Source organism: Nyctibius grandis, chromosome 5 (assembly GCF_013368605.1).
Source record: "Nyctibius grandis isolate bNycGra1 chromosome 5, bNycGra1.pri, whole genome shotgun sequence".
Taxonomy (NCBI): Eukaryota; Metazoa; Chordata; class Aves; order Nyctibiiformes; family Nyctibiidae; genus Nyctibius; species Nyctibius grandis.
In genome coordinates this window covers 11,277,160-11,303,567 of record NC_090662.1, presented here as the reverse complement: position 1 = coordinate 11,303,567, position 26,408 = coordinate 11,277,160, and the positions used below count along the sequence as shown (strand labels likewise).

General features: G+C 39.6%; 1 protein-coding gene across 1 annotated transcript in view; it reads right to left on the bottom strand.

Annotated features, from left to right (window-relative positions):
* Positions 1 to 26,408, bottom strand: part of PCLO (piccolo presynaptic cytomatrix protein) — a 373,103-nt gene that overhangs the window by 82,971 nt on the left and 263,724 nt on the right. Inside the window, exons 12-16 of the mRNA XM_068401930.1 lie at positions 10,106 to 10,214; positions 9,437 to 9,504; positions 6,523 to 6,734; positions 1,377 to 1,427; positions 349 to 479 (exon numbers count right to left, since the gene is read on the bottom strand). Of these exons, the coding sequence (XP_068258031.1) occupies positions 349 to 479; positions 1,377 to 1,427; positions 6,523 to 6,734; positions 9,437 to 9,504; positions 10,106 to 10,214 (571 nt within the window). The remainder of the gene's footprint in view (positions 1 to 348; positions 480 to 1,376; positions 1,428 to 6,522; positions 6,735 to 9,436; positions 9,505 to 10,105; positions 10,215 to 26,408) is intronic.

The window sequence follows — 26,408 nt, the reverse complement described above, 5'->3', positions numbered from 1 at the left end:
GTGTTACCCTTAACATGTAGCTTTCTATATTACAAATAGTATTACATATATTTAGTACATTTCAGTAGAGTCTGTTGTTCTTTTAATATATATTTTTGCATGTTTTAGAATTTTTAAATGGAAACATGAAAAAAAAGTCTACAGGAATGACCATGAAGTCCCTGAGGTCAGTAGCAGAGTATGCACATTCTCCTGGGAACAGGATCTGGTTCTCTATTAAAAATCCACCATTTTTCCTGGTGTTGCACCTGGATTTTCTATAGCAATAACTCTAAGTTCTGTCTATTAGTGACAAGTAGCAAACCTAAATTAAAAGAAAGTTCAGGTCAAAATTTCTCCTACACTTACCCTCTTCCTGGAAGAAGATAAACTTTAACAAAGGGGTCTGAATAGCCATTGTTGTCTCTGGGAGCAAGGTTTCTTGCCTGAAGGATGTGAATGATGAGGTTGCCAAGGTGTTTGTCATAGTTGATTTGAAGCTAGAGAATGCATTAAAACACAGTAAGATTATTTGTTATTTTTACTTCCTAAATGATTCAATACCTATCTAAATCCTTTGAATAAAACGAGTTTTAAACCTGCACTTTGGCTGGAAATAAACACGTTAAAACTTCTGTCTCTCTCTCCTGACTAGAATGAGATGCTAGGTGATTATGTTGGATCTTGAAACAAATTTTGCTTTAAAAAAAAAAAAAAAAGAGAAAGGAAACACCTATATTGATCTATTTCATCAGCAGATGAAATCTGAGCACTCTTCGTACTATTCTGAGCAATAGCCAGCTTATTGAGTAGGAATTACACAAGTTCTGACTACCTGGAGCCCAAGCCCAAGAAGGATGTTATAATACTATGGAAAGACCCTTAGTACTAGTATAGGAGACAGGGATTAATGAAGGTAAAAAAAGACAGAAATCTATAGGAAGTTCCATTCCATTTATTCTGCTGCTCCCAGTTCCACTGTTTTAAAAAGCTACAGTAAAGTCAGTTCACATAAGTGAGAACCACAAACTCAGCATTGCATGGAAATAAATACACTACACTATGAGAAACCCACAGCAGTCTTTGCTTAAATGTAGAGTCTGGGGATTTCTGAAGTAAACCACAATAAGTGTCCAAAGACAAAAGATTGGAATAAATTTCACTATGTTTTTAGGCCCTTCAGGTACAGTAGCATCTTCCATTCTTCTGTTTGTATTTCACAAGCCAACATTAAAGACAGAGGCAAAAAATCAAGCATTGACTTACATTAGTGATATTTCAAGGGGTTGAAGTTGAATAAGAAATCAGTTAATGGAGATTGTTTTCTGCAAGCTTACTCATCAGAAAAATGCAGTCAGTAGCAACAACAATTTACACAGCAAAAACTGTATATTTACCTGAATTTCTCCAGTGATTGGATGGGAAGCAGACTTTGTCGTTTCTGTGGGCTGGCAGATTAAAATACATAAATAAATACATAGGCACACAATCACAAATATAGACACATGCATATTGCAAATAATAGATTTTCAAAGTTAACTTTTTTAATAGGTGTTGTCTATTCTGCTGTATTGTCACATATTTTTAAAAACTGGTTAATTGTCTCCAATTTGTATGCTCAAAACTAATAGTTATGGTATTTCAACAGCACTTAAAGTCCAGCCCAGCCATTTTGATCAGCCTTCATGCAAGTACAGAATCAGATAACTTGAACACCAAAGTCTTTACAGTCTGAGCAGATTGGTCACACAGGGAGGCATGGGGAGAAACAGATATATAGCATTAACCCTGTCTAACAAAAGTGAGTGCTGCAAAGAGAAACCAAACACTATGTCAAGGACAACACAGACGTATTTCTATTGAAAAGCAAAGGTTACACTAGTTGAAATTGAGTTTAGGTGAAAGTGGGTAGAAAGAGTGGAAAAGAATGGTACTAAAACTGAATGATGTGTATAAGTGGATTTCACAATTGCAAGCCATCTCTTATAGCATTTTTTGCTATATTCTGTGTTTTCTGATAATCAACTCAGCTACACTGCTTCATCTTCAATTTCCTCCACACACTTCCCATTACATGAAATTTAAATTTTCTGTCCTGCCCTTTAAAATGCTGTATAATCTTGCATATTCCTCTCTGTTCTCTATCACTGAGCTTCTCCAGGTTGCTGACAAAAGCCATACAATCTTCAGTGTCTTTTTTTTTCCCCTTTTCTTCCCTCCTGTTTGTTAGTAGTTGGGAAATAGTAGCACCATTTTCTTCAAATCCTGGTCTCTCAAAAACATGCTGTTCTGTTAAATGGTTGTGCCTTTGAGCCACACTGGCCCTACCTCTACTCTGCAAACTATCAGTCAAGCAAGAAAGCTCTCTCAGGTTCAGTAGCAGGATTTGAATATTTTTGCATTCTCTCCACATCTGCTTCCTTGGTTGATGCGGCAGAAAACAAAGGATGCAAGCAATGACAAACTTACTGTTCTCTGAATATTGATCTGGAAGTAATCTTTTCCTATTTTTCCAGATGTGACCAGCAGCCTGACATTATTCTGTGTAATTAGGATTTCTTCCACTTTCTGAGAAGAGTAAAACCGTCTGCCTCTTTTGTGCTGCTCTACCCTCCAAAAAAACCCTTAGAGATTTTCTCAGGATGTTGGACATGAATTGTTTTAAATTAGGCCAATGCAGAGCCCACGTCTCCTGGACCAGAGCATGAAGTTAAGATGATGCACTACCATTTTCAGTTTTGCGATGAAGAAACATCCCCTCAATCACACAGATCTGCAGACCAGAACTAACCAGAAAAATCACAGCTAAACACTAGCACAACAGAAAACAAGGGAGAAAACCAGCCCAAACCTGCCTGTTATATTCAGGCTTGTGTTGCCTCATTTTTGTTTGTTTTACATGCTTTACCTTGCCTTCTAGATGTGTTTCTATATGAACACAAACTTTTTCAGAAAAAAAAAAAAGTTGATTTTTCTGGAAATGCATGTGCCTTTCAAAACTAATTCTCTTGGAAAATTCTTAAAACATCTTTTCTTGGTACCTTACAAAGCTTTTGAAGAAGTGTAATCCCTCTAACAGCTAAAATAGGTCATCAGTAGTTTACAAAATGTTCTGAATCTTAAATGATATTTTAGATTGATAGAAAACTCCTCCTAAAACTTGTTTGGTCCTTGAAAGAATATTCAAAGACAGACTTTCACTCATTTTGCCAAAGACAGAGACCTACCTGAGCATCATGCAAACTTTCAAAGTAGGGCTTAAACGGCTTACATTTCTCATACTTTACCTCTACAAATGGATTTTATTATACTTTAGTCGTTCTGACCTCAGTCGGTACTAGCACTGACAATACTGACAATGCTACAAAATAACATGGAGCTAGCTGTGCTGCAGCTACAAAATCACTGTCAGATAATCTAAATGCTCTAATTTTTCAGAAGTTTGAATAGCAAAAATAACAAGTTTGTTCACTCCAAATATCATGTAATATGGAATGTATTAGTAGGGATACCGGAGAAGAAGATCAGAGAAAAGGGAATGGGCATGCCGAATGCGTGTAGGGACTTCCAAAGGTGGTTAATTACTTTGTTTTCATCTACTTGTCTGTAAAAATAAATGTGCATTTTTGTTTCGATATCATTGTTAAATCCCTGTATTCATTTACAAGGCTGTGATTCAGCATATTAAATATTTTGTTTTCTCTCTGATGTCAGCTAATTTAAAACTGACCATGAAGAACTACCCAAATATTTCAAAGAAATATGAATAATTTAGGCTGAAAGAGACCTCTCAAGGTCATCTGGTCCAACCCCCAGCTCTGAGATGGGCCAACTTTGAAGTTGAATCTGGATTGAAAGGCAGAGATGCAAATAAGTATCTATCTTTATCAGGGCTTCAGTGAGGATTAATTTGAAAAGAAGGAAAAGCATTTCACTGCTGACTTCTCTAGGAGCTAACGAATCTGAGGCTTTAGAAAAACAACCCATTCTTCAAGATACAGAGACAATTAAATGTTTCTGTAGGGCATTTATATCCTGGATGTAATCTGCACCTTAGAATGATCATGTATTTACATCACAAAAGAAGCAGGTCTGCACAGGATATAGTCAGCTCAATGCTCCCAAAGGTTAAATCTCTCCTGTGATGGCTAATCTAATTTATTTCTAATTTCTTTTGATACTCCCTGCACACACTCACACACCCTGTGTAAGAGCTGGTGCTTTGTAATTCCATCACACCCTCTGGAGATGGTTGTCATTTACCATGATGTGAAACTTGTTAATGTCAGGCTCTGATGATATGCACTGTCACTCTGTAGTAATGGGACAAAGCATTAAATATGAGAGAATTGCCCTGCGGAATATCAAAGAGACTCCTACAACATTTCTGGCATGTATATTCTATTCAAAAGCTTAAAAAAAATCCTACTTGCTAAAAATAAGAACAGTAGCAAAACCAAGATCTAGGCAGTCTGGATATTTAGTCTGTCATGATACTTTGGCAAGGCTGCAGCCTGCCTAGAAATGCTGTCAGCCCAAGGCAGAGAGCTGTTCCAGAAAGGATGAGCAGTAGCTTTTTCTTCTAAGAGAGCTCAAACCATTATAAACTTGGCCTGCAGTCAATGAACAGAAACTATACAAGTCCACAAGAGCTATGGTTGTTATGAAAGAAATGCCTCTCAATGTTATTTTCAGAAATAAGTAACGAATGTTTTAAATAGTTATCTGATTAGTTTTGACTTTTGCATCCCCTACATAAAGGCATTAGTTTTAATAATTTTTTCTCATCTTTATAAGCCTCCAGCTGAATTTTCATAAAAGATTACTAAATCCTCTGTGAAGCAGGAAATTAAATTTATGCATCGAACTTTAGGTTACACTGCCAAAGCTGGGAACCCAGTCTTCTCATGTGAACAGAGAGAGGCACCTCTCCAGGATACACTGTACATCAAGGATTTATGGATTTCCATACACCATGTAGTGAATTTAGGAGTGTGATTCACCTAACCAAGTGAAAAGGGTTTCAGTGTAGACAGTGTCACCTGCACTAAGAGCCCTGCCCTCTACTTTCTGTGCAGCGCATGCACTTCAATGGCAGATTTCACCCAGTCTCATGAACTGTATTATTTTGTATTCAGAAGTGCATGATGTGCATTTCTATTATATTGTATTCAAAAGTGCATTATTCTCATTGGTAAACATAAAGCACATGGCAAACTAGTTCACATGTAGATGTTTACAATACCAAGAGTAAGGTGTAATGAAACTAACTATTAATTAACCTGATGATTAGGCAACTCTGCCAGATCCCTGAAGTTCAGTGCAGTAAATCTTGACATATGGATTTAACTTGTACATCATAGACCAGAATTAGTTCATAAAAAGAATATGGGAATTGTGGCAAGACAGAATTACTATCCAAAGCAAACCGATCAATAAATATATTGAGAGTTTTTGCTAAATTGCTGGATGGAAGAGATTTTTGTGTTTCCCCTCACATGAAAGTTATGCAAGTGTATTGAAGAGCTATCTGAAATGAGCAGGCACTATTTGCTGTTTTTTGTCTGTACAGTACCTAACTCATTTGTAGTTCAAATCACAGTCATGGCTTCAACAGCACAAAAATACAAACATAACAATAATGCAGTAGGAACCTGACAGTCCCAAGAAGGAATAAAGATATAGAGAAACAAATATCTAGAAAGCTCATTGTTTTGCAATGTAAAACTTTGCTTCCAATAATAAGACGGTGAGAAGCTGAGTATTCAGGACAGCAATCAGCTTTAGCTATTTTGCAAATTGCTTAGGCAAATGCAGTCTTCACAGGACTGATTTTCACTTTGAGTGTTAACTTTTGTGACACAAAATGCAAAAATGTGACAGATTACTTTATGATCTAGTTTCAAGTTTCAACTGTGAAAAAATGCTGCTAAATTCCCACTCTGCCCTTTACAGGTGCGCAGGTGAGTGCACAAGGAGAAAGAAGTTCAGCTGAGAGATGGACAGGATGTGTCAAATGAGAAATTATGCTTAAAAAGTTCACAGGAACTAGCTAGTGACAAAATACATTTTGATGGTAATTTTTTTTTTCATTCTTTCCCTGGCTTTCAGATAAATACTCAGTATTGCTATGATTATTCATAGCTTGTAACACTTCAAACAATAGCTTAGTATAGAGATGGAAATTATGGTCTTTGTAATATCAGCTTCTTCTGTGGAACTAGTACCTCACCATCATGTACGGTGCACTTAAAAAGCAACAGCAACAGAGAAAGAAAAGGGCAATTATTGTGTTTAAAACCAATAATATTAAGTTTGAGAAATCTATATTCAGAGAGGTCCCAATCTTTCATGACCTTGGATAAATCGAATAATCTTTTTTCCTTGTGTCCAAATTCTGTATCTTAACAGTAATACTCATCACTGTCATGGAAATGAATTCATCAATATGTGCTGTGATTTCTTGCTACACTAAAGAAAATAAACAGGCAGTTTCTTCTTGTCATTAAAACGTTATTGCCATATAACTGAGAAGTTTCTTACCTTGCTGCTGTGCCGTTTTTTGCTCACTGAGGGAGAACCAGGCTGACCAGGGCTGGGAACAGCACTGGAGGCAGCAGAAGTGGTTCCAGAATGAGCATGAGATCCCTTTTCCACTCCTGAGGAAGCAACCAGAGGCGACTGCTGTAGAGAAACCTTTTGGAGCTCTGCAGCCAGCTGCTTGGGATCAACCCCTGGGGACTTCGCTTTATCTACTGGAGTAAAGAAAGAGAGCTTTGTACTGATAATTGCTAGCACATTCAAATCCATCTTGCCATGGTACAGGGACAGAATAATGATCTTTACAAATTTTCATACCATCTGCTTCTATACTGTGAAGATGCAAAAGACAACCTTCCCCCACAACATCAACATCCCAATTTCAATCTTTCTACCCAACACTCTGTCAACTAATGTTACTCATCTCACAAGCTTTCTGAGAAGGTTATTCTCTAGCTGAAGAAAAATAGGCCTTGCTGATCGTGCTGAATCATACTGGAGCAAATTACAATTTTAAAGACTGGCCTGTGCTAATTTTCAGTGTTTGGAACTGGTCCAGTTTCACAAAGTATCTGAACTTTGTTTTAACAATCTTTAATCTCAACTTTTTTTTTTTTTTGTCAACTGGACTTGCAATAAAACTGAATTCTGCTCCTGAGATAATTTATACAAAAATAAAAAGAAAAAGAGCTCAAAACTTTAGCACTACAAATTAATCAAAGCAGAATAAATGAAAACAAATGAAGAGTAAAAGCCCTGATTTTTCTTTCCTTATTAGACCCACCTATGTGATGCATCTGCGGTAGGAGTCTAATTGCCCTCCCCACTGCCCCGGCAATGAGTGGGCAGAATTTACACTTTGTAGATGGCAATCTCCATTTAATAGAGAAATGAAGTCAAGTAAGTTTCATATGTGCCTTAAAGTGTGTAGAGTTAAAAGGATACTAGGCTCAGATTGCAGGTTCTCAGAAGTATGAGAGGTTTAAGGCAATATGTTAGCCTTACCCTGCCTGCTAGGCTGTATTTGTTTTTTCTTTCTAGAGGGAATGGAGACTGTTTCTTCCCAAAGCACAAACAGTCTGCAAGACCTTGGAGGTGATGGCAGGAAAGACTTGGCTTGGCAGTCAGAACAGACTCCAAAGGGTTGTTCCAACTCAGAAACCACTAGAAGATTGCTAGACTAGGAGGAAGTATGCCTGCAAGAATGTAGCAATTTACTTTTATTCCTGTTCTTTCTCATTTTGAGTTTTCTCCATTAACAAAAAATATTATGTATTCTAGCTTCTATCCTTTCAAAAACCAATTTCAGTGTCTATGAATGCCTTTGGTGTTTTTGATCTCACTAAGAAAAAAATTGTGGGTAGCTCTGCCTCAAAGCTCTCTCAGACTCAGTGTTCACTTTCAATTAATATCAACAACATCAATTTTCAACAAAAGGTAGCTTGATAGTAAGTATATTAATAGCTGGGAAAAGTTACATGGTCAGAAAATGGAGGATTGAATCCACATAACTTGTGCACCGACTGATAAAAAGAGTAGCCACAAAAACACAGAACACAGAATGGACCCCTGAGAAGCTGTGTAAAATACTTAATCTGCACTAAGGTTGCTACAGGGCTGCATTGCTAGCAAGATTGTGGATGTTGGGTCAAAGTTAGATTACATAAGATTAATACCATGACTGGAGCCTGCAGTCATGATATTCACTGAATAGAAGGGAATCCCCCCAAAAGCACTGCCATTTTAGAAGTCACATAACAAAATTTCACACAAAGTACTTCCTATTGCAGCCATGTATCCTAGTAAACACATTACTTTCATCACTAACAACCGGCCTCAAGCCTTGTATTAAACTAACATAGGCCTTCAGACTTGTGTTTTATTTGGACTTGCTCCAGTTTGCTAGGAACTTTGTTTTAGCTTGTCTGGCTGCAACAGCACTTGTCTAATGACCATATAGCTATGAGCTTAATTTGTCTGAGTTACACTTCACCTTGTATAATTGTGCAGTATAATGTCCATTCTTAAATAATTTTGATATATATAAAATTGATATATAAAATTACTGTTGATATACAACAGTAATTGCACTGTGCAGATTGAAGTATTTCTGACTCCAGATTAATGATGCAGCTTATAGGAGCACAGGCCTGGGGTGACAGCACAGTGCTGCAAGGCTTGGGCACAGGACGATAGCTGAGGGCCCAGGGCTACCAGCAGCTCGCTGGTCAGTCACTGACACTAATGCAAACTCGGGAGCTGGGCAAAATCAATTTTAGGGGCACCAGAAGGAACAAAGAACAAGAATCTATCACATGCAAAGTGTATGATATCCAGTCAAGTCATATGCAGTGCAGAGCTGCTGACTGGTGAGGAAATAGCAAGGCATGAAGCATGCTAGAAAACATACAAAAAGGCCCCAAGCAGAACCTGAAGCGAAGAGGAAGCAATCATCAACATCATCCACTTCCCAGAAAGAAGGAGTCAAAAACTCTCACCACAAACATCACACTCCTCACAGCAAATCCCTCAGAACACTGTCAACTTGCTGCAATGCTCCCGGAGTTGAAAGCACTGCCCGCAGGGCCTGGAGAAGCTGCCGAAGGGACACCATTATGCCACAGTTTTCTGTGGCATGTATAGATGAAAGGGTAGCTAGCAGGAGGTTTCCCCTGGATAATTAATGTTAGCTGCAGTATTGTTACTGAGATTTCCTTTCTATTAATTAGATATGTAGACTGTGTCTGTAACGGATTGAACTCGGCTAAATAATGATAACCAACAATAAATGCTTGGCTTTGTGTATGAGGTGTGGCCCCCTTTCTGCCCATGGCAAGATTTAGGATGTAGCATTTGAGCTTACAACGCTACTATCCTAGCCAGTCCTCCAATATCAAAGCAACAACTTATCGCTTACCTGCCTTTACTGGCTCGTGAAGCTCCAGGTGCTGGGGATTCTCAGAGTCTGAGAGCATGTTCAGGTCCCTAAAGAAAACAATGAGAAGCCTGAGACAAAAGAAACTCTTTCCTCATACCCTCATTACTGTATTAAGTAGATAAATGAATAGTGGTTCATGACAGAAAGCGGCTCCCAAGCATGGCCCTTCTTAGCTGATACATATTTGCAATGCTGTTAAAGAGCTGAGAAGAAAAGGTTCTTTTAAGGTGAAATCTTTAATGGATTGAATGCAAGTTTATACATTTCTCATGATGCTTAAATGACTTTCATCTAAAGGATACAGATTTCAGTAAAAGTCAAGTTAGTGCTAAATTACCATCTTCTTCCAACCCCAGTAAATTCAGTGAATTGTACGTGTGTCAATGAAAGGAAATTGTGGTCTGACAATGGAGATATCATTGTTTATAAAAGCATAATTACTAACATCTGTCTCAGCTTATCTTTCCTTACAACTTTAAAAGAAAAAAAGAACAAATAGACCTCCCACACTCACAGTGAACCCTTGCTAATTATTACATTGATGCTTTGTGCTAACAAAGGTTCCACCTTAACAACTGTAAATTTAAAAAAAAAAAAAAGCCATGAAAAGCCAAAAAAATGGAAACAGAAAGATGGGGAAAAACTCACAGTCTTACACATATTTCTGCTTCCCCACTCTGCTGAATAATAATGCTCTGGACTTCTTCATAAGTTTTCCCAGTCAAGGGGATGCCATTCCATTCCAGCACCTGCATCCCTAAGAAGGCAAAACAGTATGAGGTCAAATGCTCAGATTTTGACAAAGGCATCAGATAGACTGCTTTGACAAGAAGATTTGATGTGACATTCAGTGAATGTTGTTTAAATGGCACAACACATTAGCAAAGCCCTTTAACTTCACACACTTCAATTAGACTGTTGAATGTTATTGTCCCATCAGCTATAACTTACCTGTTGAAATAAGTCAGGAGATTAATTCCTTTCTGATTCAGACTACACATGCACTCTCCAGAGTCTGGGTTGTGTGGTATTGAAAAACTTTTGCAATATCAAAAACATGCACACCTACCAACATGGCAAGAAAACAAAACATTCTATATATCAGACATTTCCTGGCCAGCCATGGTCTTGGAAGATAACTATTCCCTACCGTAGCACATTGCTGTTAAGAAGCTGAGCCTCAAAATGGGACTAAATTTGTGAATGTGATTTGGTAATTCAAATACATTTTCTCTGCTTTGTTACTTAAGAAAATACAACAAGATGAAGGCAGCTGGGCTAACTGATTTTAAATGAAAAATGTACCTCCTCATTTCAAACATCAGCCTGGAAATACTCAGGTTTAAATTTTTCTTCCATATCTTTTTTTATGGAAAAGTGACAAAACAGCTGAACATAATTCATTGTGGAAGACAGGAACACAGCGATGATAAACAGGCTGAAAAATACTGTACACTGGTCTAATCTGTTGTGTCTTCCAAGTATCCCAGGACTGAACCAGGAGACTGGGTATGGAGCAATGTATTGTTATAAGGAAGCTTTATGCTCAGTGTTTGCAGAGTCAATCCCTCTATAAATCATGTGAGGTATATTCTGATAAGATAAGAAATCTTTTGGTTACAGTAAAATGCTTACAAGAAGCGAACTGTAGATTCATATCTGGAAGTTACAACTCTGGTTCTGAGAGCTGCATTCATATTTTGAAGTAGTTAGTCATAAGGGTGACTCCAAAGATACTAACTCGTCACTAATGTATAAATGTGAAAATCCAAGCCTCAGGCTCTAGAGGAAAAATTGCTTAATGGGACGAGATATTGAATTCTTAATAGTCCACTAAAAGCAATATATTACAAAACATCAGAAAAACCACATCATACACACAGCAAAGAAAACCACAAACACTTAGCTTGCTACCACTTACACAGAAAAAAACAAGTCTTCACCTTGGTCACACTTTTATTTCAAAATCCTGTGCTGTCGCATATAACAAATGGGAAAAATAATGAAGTGAAATGTGGAGATAAACTCATAGGAAAACATGCTGCTATACAGAATATAATGACAATTGTTAATGGAATAAAGCAGATGAAAGTATTTGACAATGAATCACAGAATCACAGAATCACAGAATGTTAGGGATTGGAAGGGACCTCGAAAGATCATCTAGTCCAATCCCCCTGCCGGAGCAGGATTGCCTAGACCATATCACACAGGAACGCGTCCAGGCGGGTTTTGAATGTCTCCAGAGAAGGAAACTCCACAATCTCTCTGGGCAGCCTGTTCCAGTGTTCGGTCACCCTCACCGTAAAGAAGTTTTTCCTCAAACTTAAGTGGAACCTCCTGTGTTCCAGCTTGCACCCATTGCCCCTTGTCCTGTCAAGGGATGTCACTGAGAAGAGCCTGGCTCCATCCTCATGACACTTGCCCTTTACATATTTATAAACATTAATGAGGTCACCCCTCAGTCTCCTCTTCTCTAAGCTAAAGAGACCCAGCTCCCTCAGCCTCTCCTCATAAGGGAGATGTTCCACCCCCTTAATCATCTTCATGGCTCTGCGCTGGACTCTCTCTAGCAGTTCCCTGTCCTTCTTGAACTGAGGGGCCCACAACTGGACACAATATTCCAGATGCGGCCTCACCAGGGCAGAGTAGAGGGGGAGGAGAACCTCTCTCGACCTGCTAACCACACCCCTTCTAATCCACCCCAGGATGCCATTGGCCTTCTTGGCCACAAGGGCACACTGCTGGCTCATGGTCATCCTGCTGTCCACTAGGACCCCCAGGTCCCTTTCCCCTACGCTGCTCTCCAACAGCTCTGTCCCCAACTTGTACTCATACATGGGGTTGTTCTTGCCCAGATGCAGGACTCTACACTTGCCCTTGTTATATTTCATTACATTTCTCCCCGCCCAACTCTCCAGCCTGTCCAGGTCCCTCTGAATGGCTGCGCAGCCTTCCGGTGTGTCAGCCATTCCTCCCAGTTTTGTGTCATCAGCGAACTTGCTGACAGTGCACTCTAATCCCTCATCCAAGTCATAAATGAATATATTGAATAGAACTGGTCCCAGAACCGACCCTTGTGGGACTCCGCTAGACACAGGCCTCCAACTGGACTCTGTCCCATTGACCACCACTCTCTGGCTTCTTTCCTTCAGCCAGTTCACAATCCACCTCACTACCCGATCATCCAGACCACACTTCCTCAGTTTAGCTGCGAGGATGCTGTGGGAGACCGTGTCAAACGCTTTACTGAAATCGAGATAGACCACATCCACAGCTTTACCATCATCTATCCACCAGGTTACGTCCTCATAAAAGGCTATCAAGTTCGTTAAGCATGACTTCCCCTTGGTGAAGCCATGCTGAGTGCCCCTAATGATCCCCCTATCCTTGATGTGCCTAGAGACAGCACCAAGGACAAGTTGTTCCATCACCTTTCTGGGGATGGAGGTGAGGCTGACCGGTCTATAGTTACCCGGGTCCTCCTTCTTGCCCTTTTTGAAGACTGGAGTGACATTCGCTTTCCTCCAGTCCTCAGGCACCTCTCTCGTTGCCCACGACTTAGCAAAGATGATGGAGAGTGGCCTAGCAATGACTTCCGCCAGCTCCCTCAGCACCCGCAGGTGCATCCCATCAGGGCCCATGGATTTATGGACGTCCAGATTGTTTAATTGGTCCCTGACCCAGCCCTCATCTACCAAGACAGATTCCTCCTCTATCCTGACTTCTTCTGGGGCCTCAGGGGTCCGGGGCTCCTCAGGACAGCCTCCAGCAGTATAGACAGAGGCAAAGAAGGCATTCAGTAACTCCGCCTTCTTTTGATCCTCTGTCTCCAGGGCCCCCACCTCATTCATCAGTGGGCCTACATTGCCTCTAGTGTTGGCTTTACCTGCAATGTATTTGAAGAAGCCCTTTCTGTTGTCCTTGACCTCTCTTGCAAGGTTTAATTCCAAGGAGGCCTTAGCTTTCCTAGTTGCCTCCCTACATCCTCTGACAACAGACTTATATTCCTCCCAAGTGGCCAGCCCCTCCTTCCATGATCTGTACACTCTCTTCTTCCATTTGAGTTTGCCCAGCAGTTCCCTGTTTAACCATGCAGGTCTCCTGGTACCCTTCCTTGACTTCCTACCTGTTGGGATGCTCTGATCTTGAGCTCGGAAGAAGCAGTCCTTGAATGCTAACCAACTATCTTGGGCCCCCTTACCTTCTAGTACCCTGTCCCATGGGATTTCCCCTAGCAATTGCTTGAAAAGGCCAAAGTTGGCCCTCCTGAAGTCCAGGGTTGTGATTCTGCTAGCTATTCTGGTCCTGCCACATGAGATCCTGAACTCTACCATCTCATGGTCACTACAACCAAGGCTGCCCTCAACCTTCACCGCTTCAACCAGACCCTCCTTGTTAGTGAGGATAAGATCCAGCAGCGCTCCTCTCCTAGTTGGCTCATCCAACATTTGCATCAGAAAGTTATCATCAACGCACTGGAGGAACCTCCTGGACTGAGGATGGCTGGCTGAGTAGGCCTCCCAGCAAATATCAGGGTAGTTGAAATCCCCCATGACAACCAGGCCCTGTAATTGCGAGACTGCTCTCAGCTGCCTGTAGAAGGCCTCATCACCCTCCTCATCCTGATCCGGTGGCCTGTAATAGACACCCACAACAGTATCACCCCTGCCAGCCTGCCCCTTAATTCGCACCCACAAACTCTCAACTCGTCCCTGATCCGCCTCTGGACAGAACTCAATACATTCTAGCTGCTCACTCACATAAAGAGCAACTCCACCACCTCTCCTTAGCGGCCTGTCTTTCCTGAGCAGGACATAGCCATCCATGTCCACATTCCAGTCATGCGAGCGTCCCACCAAGTCTCTGTAATTGCCACTAAATCATAGCCCCCCGACCGAAGACGGATTTCTAACTCCTCCTGCTTATTCCCCATGCTGCGTGCATTGGTGTACAGGCATTTCAGAAATAAAGAATATAAGAAATAGAGACTATAAGTACATTACAAAATTTTCCACAGGATTCCATGAATTAGGATTTAAAATATCAGATTTGCTCATAACTTTTGTCAGTAAGAATTTATCATTTTGTTTGAAGCAGTTTACAGAAACACAAACTGTGCAGAATGACTCAAAAGTGATGCTCAGAAGGCAGCAAAGCCAGCTGCTTACTGCTGAAATAGATTTGCCTTTTGCTAAAATTTAGCCCCTTTCATTTACCAGCCATCATTCAAAAGCATGATCTTGCTTTTGCTTGTTAGAGCAGATCTGGTTTTAAGCTCAGTTCCTCTGGAATAAAGCAACAGTAATTACAAATAAACACATCTCCCCCTGAATTTCTGCCATACAAATATAACAGCATGCACTCTGTCTTTAGACGGCTTCTAGAAAGGAAGGAACAGAAGTTATTTTTGTTTTCTTGTCAATGTGTGCCCTCATAATGCTATAGTGGCATAGGATGTTGATTATGACAGTACGAACCACCTGAGTGAGACAAGCCAAGCCACCACTTCTATGTATTGGCAATGAACAAGAATAAAAGTGGAAAGTTTTTAGGTATTTGAAAAAGTGGTTAACATCCTTTTCTAAAAAAAAAAAAAAGAGCTATGTTGATAAAATGCATCCAGCTACCCTCCTACATTTATCACATCCTGCTTGCATGGCTTCAAAAAAAATTTTACGAGGGGAGCCGTAAGGCTGTCATCGACGACTTGCTTTAATTTAAGAGACTATCAGGAAGAGCCTCGGTTAGTACCGCTGCAGTGCTGGGATTTGGAAATCAGTCTCATTTCCACTGGTGAGAGTTTCACTACTTAGTGCAACGGCACCGCAGTCACTCACTTGGTCAGTAAGGATACGCACACGTGAACAAAGCAGCAGACCTAAAGGAAATTGAATCTCAACAGCCTTGGCTCATACAGAGATCCATTTAAGCTGTCAGTGTAGGGGCATATTGTTTTTATTGGCAGCCTTGTGGATTCATGAATGTTTAAAATTGAAGCAATTTAAACATGACTTAATTGATCTGACTGATAGTCCTGAGGTCTAAGGAAAAAGTTTTTAGGCAAGAAGCTGATTTCTCTTTTCTTAAGGAGTAACTGCTAAATACCTTTTGCTGGAAAAAAATAATGTTACAAAGAAAACCTTTAGGAGGAATGTGAGTCTAATCAACAAAAAGAGACAAAAGGTACTGAGAAGTCACAGGAGACTGGTGATTATAAAGTTTTTTTGCCTAAAAACCAATCACATTCTGTAACTGGTCTTTGATAGTCAGGATATGTTATTCACATTTCCAAAACTTTGTATGCTTCAAACCACCCGTTTAGTAGCCAAAACAACAAACAGGAAGATGAGAAAACTTACATGGCTTCATGATAACTCTGCTGACTGAGGAAGAACTAGTAATTGCCCTGATAATCAAATCCATTATTTCTTCTAGCATATTTTTATTTTTATTTTATTGGGATAGCTACATCCTGCATTGATGACGAGCAATGACTTATTTTTAGCAACATCAGCTCCCACAGTCAGCAGATCAGCTTTATACATCAAGACCTCCTTCCTGCCCCACTAAGTGTGCTGACACACATGTTTTTCTGTCTTTTTGGTATCTACTTTATGGTGACATTTAGAACCTGGAATGAGAAGTTTATCATTTTCCACTGATTACAAAATGATTACTCCAGACAGGGAAACTCATACATTCATAACTGCCATGGAGATATCACATTTAGCTAGATTAATACCATCCTTTCCCTTAAAAAAACATGCTACAGTCCTACTGTATTGAAAGAGAGAAAGAAGCCTGTTGTGTTCATCTATTCTGCCATATGCATCTGTTACATTTGGAGATGTTACCAAAATCTTAATGTACCTTTGCTCTGACACAGTATAGCCATTGTGTTCTTCTTTATAAGGACCAAATAAATATCTCAAAGTCTCCTGTATTTGTTATAGTTGCTGCTCACGGTGCTTAAACTAAGAGCTTGCTCCTGGAGGGAGGGTCAGTGCTTACGCTGCAGAAGTGAGGAAGGGCCCACGTTTCACCAAAACCCTCACAGGAAGGAGAGGGTGGAATTTTGTTGTATTGCATTATATTGCCATACTTAATACATACAGCTTAATGCTGTTCAAGATTGACAGGATCTTTCTAGAAACCAGTAAAGTGTTAACTTTTATTATGTTTGTTTAGGCATGAGTAGGCCAATTATCTGTTAACTGATAACAATAAAAACTGGAAACTCTGCAGAACTGATTTACTTTCTGACACTTTTGACTAGTCATTTGACAGCTTGTGAAATGGAAGCTAAGTACTGGTGAAACTTGAAATCTGCTTTTAACAGTGGGGAGTCAGAGACTATTGAGAGTTAGCTTCTGTCAGCCCAGGGATGAAAGTAATTTAATTAATTACCTGGGGTCCCTGGGGTGCATTCAGCCTGCTGTGTTGATTTTGGAAGATTTGTGAAATTTTGGGGAAGAGAATTTTTGGGTAGAAAGTTTTAACGATGTGGAAAAAAAGATGAGTTTGGACTCAAAACTAGGGCCAGACCAGGGAAGCTGTTAGCAAAAAAGCAAAATGAAAAGCAAAAAGCAAATGAAAGAAGGGGAAACAGAGCAAAATAACTAAATTGTCGATGACAGGGGTTGGGCATGGCCTGGATTTGGAAAGGCTATAGCATCTGTTCCCACATCTATACCAGACATTCTTGTACAATTTCTTTTTTTATACCTGCTTCCTTAATAGTGATCAAGGACAGAAATATTTATTTGCTTCATGAGGATATTGCAAGGATATATATAAAAAAATATTTTTTAAGAGATTTTACTTTGCTTGGGTGGCTGCTCTCAATAAATACATTCTCCAGTCCACCACCTAGGTGATAAAGCTGTACTGTTTGAATGTGGTTGTATATATAACATTCCTATTGATAAAAGAGCACGAAACAAATTATAAAATATGCAGACAGAATAGGTCTTGGTATTAGAGTTTCTAACTGAAAACTGGAAGACACTATATATATATATCAGTTTCCACCCGTCTTCTGTTATTTTCCACATTTTCAGTCCTCTTCAGATTAATCTTTAGGACATGAGCTGGCTGCATGACTAAAGTTGAAATTGAAAGGAATCTGAAAATCATCAAAGGATTTTATTTCTCTGAATATGAGTCCCAACATAGTTGCTTCAAATACAGAAATACTAAACTGAGCCACTGAACATCTCTTGAATATTATTCCCATCTGTAATACAATGTACACTATTATAAAGTTAATCTTAGTCACTTTGCATACACTGTTATACTGCAGAGTCTCCTATTCAGTATACCCAAGGCATCTGAGAAGTGGTAAAACTGTTGTTTGCTGTGTCACTAAGAGTTTGTAATTACTTCTAAAAAATCAGACTACACATGTATAAAAATTTTTTTTTTGAGTTTTTAGACTCTCAGAGATGCTCTTCTACTGGAATTTAAAAAGATCTAGACATTATAATATTAGAATAGAGCCTCTGGTTTTAGTTACACCATAGTTATACACACAGATTGCTGGGGTTTATTCTCTGCTTCTTCATAGTTTGCACTGTTTATTCTTATGCAAAATAAACATGTCACTTTGAGCTGCATTTTTTACCGGTCCAATGCTCACAAAGGAAAAGAAAATCGGACTCTCTAGACTAGCAGCTTCAATCAGTAGAATGTGAATATTAGTGTCTTTCTGTTTCATAGAAGAATTAAAATTCAGAAACGTCACTTTGAAATCCCAGAAAGTGCTATAAAACTTAAATGTGCACTCAGAACAAGGAGAAAAAATATCAACTTGCAATATGACATTCAACACTAAATTACTTTATGGTCTCTGTTCTCCAGTTATTTGTCTTTTATTTCTAAACCTTTCTGATGGTTATAAATAGGTTGATACAAGTCAATGTGTTAATGTATTTCCCTGTACTCCTGGGCATGAATCACACCAAAACTCATTATTTTTTGCAGACAACTTAACTTCCTCTCCCATTCATCATTTGCACCCAGATTGAATATTTCCCATTATTACAATAATTATTATATAGACAATACTCACAATTCTTAAAAATGGGTATGTTGTTCATCAAATAGAAATAATATAATGGACCTGCCTATGCCTCATGGCTGCTATGCTGCTACTATGAAATGGCATTGATAAAAGTACAGCCAGAGCAAATCACCCTTGTATTTGGGGTGTACTTGGTATTGTACACAGGCACAGAATCACAGAATCACAGAATGTTAGGGATTGGAAGGGACCTCGAAAGATCATCTAGTCCAATCCCCCTGCCGGAGCAGGATTGCCTAGACCATATCACACAGGAACGCGTCCAGGCGGGTTTTGAATGTCTCCAGAGAAGAAGACTCCACAACCTCTCTGGGCAGCCTGTTCCAGTGTTCGGTCACCCTCACCGTAAAGAAGTTTTTCCTCATATTTAAGTGGAACCTCCCGTGTTCCAGCTTGCACCCATTGCCCCTTGTCCTGTCAAGGGATGTCACTGAGAAGAGCCTGGCTCCATCCTCTTGACACTTGCCCTTTACATATTTATAAACATTAATGAGGTCACCCCTCAGTCTCCTCTTCTCTAAGCTAAAGAGACCCAGCTCCCTCAGCCTCTCCTCATAAGGGAGATGTTCCACCCCCTTAATCATCTTCGTGGCTCTGCGCTGGACTCTCTCTAGCAGTTCCCTGTCCTTCTTGAACTGAGGGGCCCACAACTGGACACAATACTCCAGATGCGGCCTCACCAGCGCAGAGTAGAGGGGGAGGAGAACCTCTCTTGACCTGCTGACCACACCCCTTCTAATCCACCCCAGGATGCCATTGGCCTTCTTGGCCACAAGGGCACACTGCTGGCTCATGGTCATCCTGCTGTCCACTAGGACCCCCAGGTCCCTTTCCCCTACGCTGCTCTCCAACAGCTCTGCCCCCAACTTGTACTGGTACATGGGGTTGTTCTTGCCCAGATGCAGGACTCTACACTTGCCCTTGTTATATTTCATTACATTTCTCCCCGCCCAACTCTCCAGCCTGTCCAGGTCCCTCTGAATGGCTGCGCAGCCTTCCGGTGTGTCAGCCATTCCTCCCAGTTTTGTGTCATCAGCGAACTTGCTGACAGTGCACTCTAATCCCTCATCCAACTCATTAATGAATATATTGAATAGAACTGGTCCCAGAACCGACCCTTGTGGGACTCCGCTAGACACAGGCCTCCAACTGGACTCTGTCCCATTGACCACCACTCTCTGGCTTCTTTCCTTCAGCCAGTTCACAATCCACCTCACTACCCGATCATCCAGACCACACTTCCCCAGTTTAGCTGCGAGGATGCTGTGGGAGACCATGTCAAACGCTTTACTGAAATCGAGATAGACCACATCCACAGCTTTACCATCATCTGTCCACCGGGTTACGTCCTCATAAAAGGCTATCAAGTTGGTTGAGCATGACTTCCCCTTGGTGAAGCCATGCTGAGTGCCCCTAATGATCCCCCTATCCTTGATGTGCCTAGAGACAGCACCAAGGACAAGTTGTTCCATCACCTTTCTGGGGATGGAGGTGAGGCTGACCAGTCTATAGTTACCCGGGTCCTCCTTCTTGCCCTTTTTGAAGACTGGAGTGACATTCGCTTTCCTCCAGTCCTCAGGCACCTCTCCCATTGCCCACGACTTAGCAAAGATGATGGAGAGTGGCCTAGCAATGACTTCCACCAGCTCCCTCAGCACCCGCGGGTGCATCCCATCAGGGCCCATGGATTTATGGACGTCCAGGTTGCTTAATTGGTCCCTGACCCAGCCCTCATCAACCAAGACAGATTCCTCCTCTATCCTGACTTCTTCTGAGGCCTCAGGGGTCCGGGGCTCCTCAGGACAGCCTCCAGCAGTATAGACAGAAGCAAAGAAGGCATTCAGTAACTCCACCTTCTTTTTATCCTCTGTCTCCAGGACCCCCACCTCATTCATCAGTGGGCCTACATTGCCTCTAGTGTTGGCTTTACCTGCAATGTATTTACCTGGCTTTACCAGGCAGCTGTACACCGCACCACTGATTGCAACAGCTGCAGTTACCAGCTCAGTACTAAACACCTCTCTAATTAATCTGCCTTCAGGTTTCTATATATATTGGCACACGGTTCTGTAGATCACCCTTCAGCAGTTTGAACTATGCTAGGGCAACAAGTGATGATGTGGGTGTATTTCTACCACCTGAAATTAAGCTCTTGTCAAGTTAAATGAAGATTAGAGTTATTGTTTATGAAAATTACTATGACATAAATGATAAATTTATAGCGCTTTCACCACTACTCTCTCCTCACACATTATATTACATTAGAGTTACAGACAGATGATCAGTTATACCATGCTGAACAAAATGCTATGGTGCATTGTAATTATTCAGTGTTTCAGAAAAACAAATGTTTTTCAAAACATACTGTTCAACGAAGCTATAGAGCATAGCATATTTACTTATCTTTCAGTAATGTCATATGAAAGATTAGAATGATTTTGCCAGAGAGATGAGCTTCCTGTAGAGAGCTCTAATTTAACTGAAAGTCTTAAACACTTCATTATCAGGTTGTGTTCACAAAAAAACCCCACTTTTAAAAGCAGTTTACTACAACTTCAGATTTTTTTCAAAAACTTGTAATAATATATACATGGTAGAATGAAAAAGTCTGTTCAATTCAAAGTCACCTAAAGATTCACCTAAAGATCAGTAAACAATGAGGCTGCAGGAATTTCTCTTTGCTGTCTCCTTCATGAGTGGTAAATACATAAAAAACATTATTTCCATGGGGGTTAAAGTCAGGTATGAATTTAGACTAGTATATCCCTGTCTACATTCTATATTTATCAATATTGGTGTATTCAGAATTCAGTAGGGTTTTTTTCATTTTCCATTTTTGAGGAGAAGAATTGTTCTCATTTACACAAATGCAGTTCTATCAGTTACAGTTGAGAATGGAGTGATATTTGGTTTTGAAATTTTCTTTTGGAGGGGCAAGAGGGACATGTCATGAGATGCAAGCATACAGTTCTTGTGGAAGTTACAGTGTGTGTCTGAAGAATCACTCTGTATTACTTAGTTTCTAGTGTCCTTAAGAGCATAAATTGCTACAGCAAACTCGTCAAACAGAGTCTATATAAACCACTGTTCTATTGTCAAAACAATTAGACTCTGAAGCACGACTCTTAATTTAGATTAAAAGAAAACTGACGTAACTTCTTAGTGTTAAGGTTTTTGGTCCTTTCAAATAAAAAAAAGCTTTAATGCTCTGTCTTCTACAGTGAAGGAGTGAAATTACCCATACTTCATGCAGGAGGAGGTCCATTGGCTGCTGCTCAGGTACCCATGGCCTGATCTACGCTTCAACACGGTGAAACTATGCCAAGATCATGCTCAACAGGGTGGATCCAAGACAGACCCAGACTCTCCAGCCCCAGTAACACTGGTGTCTGTATGTACCAATGGAGGGTTTATACATGACATTCTGTTCTGCCTCCTATCTCTTCTCCGTCATTTCTCTTTCCTCAACAAAAATATCTCCCATTAATGAAAGAACACGGAATAGACTGGGTTCAGACCAGTCATCGCTGCTACATCAAAGAAACAGCAAATACATAGCACTCTGTGGTATACTAGCTGCCACTCAGGTGGCAAGAAAAACTGAGTCAAGAGAGAGAAACTCATCAAGATTACGGTCTCAGCTCTGTCAAGCAGAGCTACATAACAGAGACCATAAGACTAGTATGAACGAAATATGAGTGGGAATTTCTGTATGTAGGACTCCCAGAAAGAAAATTGGAGGAAGGAAAAGGAGATTCAAGGCACACAGGTTAGAAGGTCATCAAGATGCCAACACATTTACATGTGGCTTCTTAGGACACTTAGCTGAGGAAAGGGAAAATAGCCTACAAAAGACAGGGCAGAGCCACACTTTAGCAAATGACTTTCCAAACAAAACTGCAGCCTGAAATCATAAAGAGACAATGATGGAAGATAAAGACCAGAACTGAGGCCATAAGTCCCTAAGGAAAAAAAGGTTAGAGAGTAACCCAGACACATTTTCCAGTGACTCACAGCGGTATGCGGTAGAGAAACAAAAGATCGCAATCACTATCAGCTTCTAAAAGTGTGCAAAAGGCACCTCCAAGACCATCACATAGTTGCCAACTTAAGATCCCAGAGGATAATAATAAGAAGACAACTCAATAGCTGGCATCCCTTGCTCTCTGGACATACCACTTGGATACATACATTCGGGTGCTTAGGAGAATGTGGGTATGAGAGAATGGGTTTTTTTAGAAAGCACAACAGAGAAAGAACACTAATCCAGAAGAAAAGTTACTCTTAACTGAGGACCCCCAAGCCTCTGTTGGGTCTCCCTGAAGCCAGAGACTCTTCTGATACAGATCTTCACTGGTCTGGGGGTCTACCCTTGATTGATGAAGCCCTGGTTGGTCTCCAGCAATGTCACCGCTAAGGGACTAGATTCTAATTCAGAAAACAGTGGAATTATTGTGATAATTTAAACACTGAGAGCATGCTAGGAATGAGCAAAGGCCATGGTTATGCATTAGATGGCAATGCTGCTTAAGGTCATACGCAAACAAGAACAGAAAGTTTTTGTGACTCATAGTAAGTAAACATCCCTGTTTAAGTAAAAAGTCAAGCCTTCTTAATGAGAATGACTGAAGACCTTAAAATTTGTACTTGATCTGTTCTAATAGGAGTCACTCTGTCAAATAATCATCTTCTGTACCCTGGGGGTAATTTTACAGTTCTGACACTATGTGATTTTTCAAATATAAAGTAGAATTTACTCACTATTACCTCATTTGTGAGGGTCATGTAACCTGAAAACTAAGGAAACCGAATACAAACTGCTAGCCAGTGCTATGCAGTTCTCATCTCCTGTATGTATCTATTTTTCAACTATATATGTATAATTATTCTTTTAGGAAAATTTTTTGGCAATTATACTCTTCATAATATCAGTAGGTAAGGTAAATTAATGATATTATCTTGGAACCAACAAGTTTATGTTCTAATTCAAAATGAACTAAATTTTTCAGTCATGTGTTGAGTTTTCAGATAGGCAGATTCCCAATCACTAAAGCTATTTAAAAATAATTTAAAACTGTTGGCATTGTCTTAGCTGGAAAAAATTGAAGCAATTCTTTACATTTTTCAAAATAAATAGGTTTTTTTTGAATTTCAAAAGGATGTTTCAATCCAAAATTTTTAATTTGATATAACATTTAATTTGAAATGGAAGCAATTTTATCCATCATTTTTCAGGAAGAAAAGTTTATTTCAAAAGAAAGTCAACTTCTATTTTTATGCTAACATACACATACGCACAGGTGAAAGAGCAAATCTGTGCCAAAATATGGTAGTGATGTAGAGTTAGCACTTTTTTTTCTTAAAAAAAAAAAGAGTCTGGGTTTTGTTGTTTCGGTGTTTTCTTTGCTTTTTTCTCATATTTTCCATCATTTCATGGACATTTTTATCACTAACAGCAGTAATCTGGTATCGCAGAAGTACTAGGGTATAACACTCAAATTACAGCATAAATATGAGATGGAAATAGATGCTCTAATAATTAAACATATAAATAAATACAGCTGGAGAAACTTCACTAGATGTGGCAGTTAACTAATTTAGGAAAAAATGTTTTATACAGCTTCTAAGCAAGGGGTACTGGTTTTGCTACAGGGAATAGCAACCTACTCACAGAGATTAGGAAACTCTCGATTTCTTATGAGACACCAAAATATTTTGCCTTATAAAGCAGTCAGAATTATAGAATTCTAACTATTGGAATGATTTGATCTCAAGCAACATTTGTTATGCTTCCCTTGTAGATGTTAACTTGGTATTTGTACAAATTCCTGACACATAGTACATCCATAACTGTAGGGCCACAGTAGAAAGTACGTGGAACAGATGTGTTTGATTATTGGCTGGTTTCAACAATCAATAAGCTGAACTACAGGTGAAAATGCATAAAATTACATTTTTTTCATAACATTTTGAACATATTTCAAACAATAAAGAAAAGAGCGTGGACAGCAGTATGCATGTCTGCTGAGAAGAACTATCATGCACACAAACAAAATCTCCCTTTTGGTTTTACCTTGCTTTGTGCTGAGATTCAATGTGCCAATTTTTAGCTGTTTAAAGGTAAGCGCCTTGCCTTGGTAGCTGTCTAGGAATTCTGAGCAGTTAATGAATGAAGAGAGGCAAGCTCCTCTTAGGATGGTTCATCTCAATTGACACCTATTTGGAATGAGATGAATCACATCCCTCGGGGTAACCTTCTTTCACTTGTGGTTAGAAAAGGAGCCCATAATACAAACTTGGGTAAGATATTTACTTTTCAGACACCTAAAAATATGTGCATTGATTCCCTCACTTGCCATCTAAAATTATAAATCTATCCTAGAAACAGAAATGCACTTTTTTTTTTCTCAATTTAGCAAGTTGGCAGCTGTACCTTATCAACACTGAGAAGAACAAACTGAGCGATAGTGTACCTCAAGTGAAGAGGCTTAATGGGGTGGCCTCAGAGACCAAATTGTAGTTCTGCTTCTGCTACAGCAAACCAAATGACGACTACAGGCAAGCCACTTAGCCTCTTTGTGCCTCAGTTTCTTTATGTGTTAAAAAAGCATGGTGGAAAGATAATGGTGTTGTACATCATTAACTTTGAGATTTGCAAGCAACAAGTGCTATTAGGGAAGCTAAGTGTGTTTGTGCATCAGAAATCTTGCTGACCTTAACAGAGTTGTAGGAGAGAGTCCTTGTGAAGCATTAAGGGCTTGGTGTTAACTCTTAAACTTTCATATCCCTATAACTCATTCATAAAGTATTTTAGTGAAAAATGTTAGGATTATTCAATTTCAAAAAGTATAGGTTACACGTCTGCTAGAAAAATGAGAGATAATAAAAGTTACTAGTTAGAAATGACTGGCGTTTTTAACAGTAAAGTTGAAAAAATACAGGATTTTTTTTTTCAATAAATATTTGTTCTTCCAAGTTCAGCGATAATATGAGGCACAAACCGTATTTTTAGGAACATCTGCTGAGTGACATTAATGGTAGTCCAATTTCACTGCTGGATTCACAGAGCAACTAGGCTCCCTCATATGGTGTTAAGGCTGCCCAGAGCAGTGTTTCCAGTTCCCAAAGTAGCCTTTCTTGGGAGCCCAAGCACTACTCATGGTCTTGGCACAGCCTGAGCTAGGAACTACGAATCAGAAAAATCTGGCAGGTTTCTACCCATGATTTTATGAGTAGAGTCAGAAAGATTTAACCAAATAGGGATGGAAACTTGTGCATGGTCATATTTAAGAGCACAGTTCAACTTGCTGTACTGGTTTTGGCTGGGATAGAGCCATCTCTCCCCCATCTCACTGCAGGGGAGTGAGCAAGTGGCTGTGTGGGGCTTAGCTGCCTACCAGGGTTAAACCACACTTGCAAATCTGCAACATGAATCAGAGAAAGGGAAATGAGCCTCGGCAACAATTGCCATACATCTCAATGAGAATGGTCCATGATATGTAATTAAAATTGCCTTTAAAAATATTAACTAATTTTAAATTAAATAATTAAATTTAATTTTAAATTAAATAAATTCAATTAAATAATTTTAAATAATTAATATTCTTCTCACTACCTTAGAATGTAATTCTGCTGATGCTTACGAATCTCCAACATACTTGCAACAGTCACACAAAGCTTTTTTAATAACATCTCTGTATACAAATTTGATCTGCAGTACTTGAACAAGGAAGTAGCATTATTCTTACAAACAGGTCCATGGTAATAAACGTAGAATTCATGCATGAAGAAAGAAATAGCCTTGTAAATAAATGATGCAGGATTAGGCCCATGGTTATGTCATTTTCTGTAGGATTCTCTAAAAGA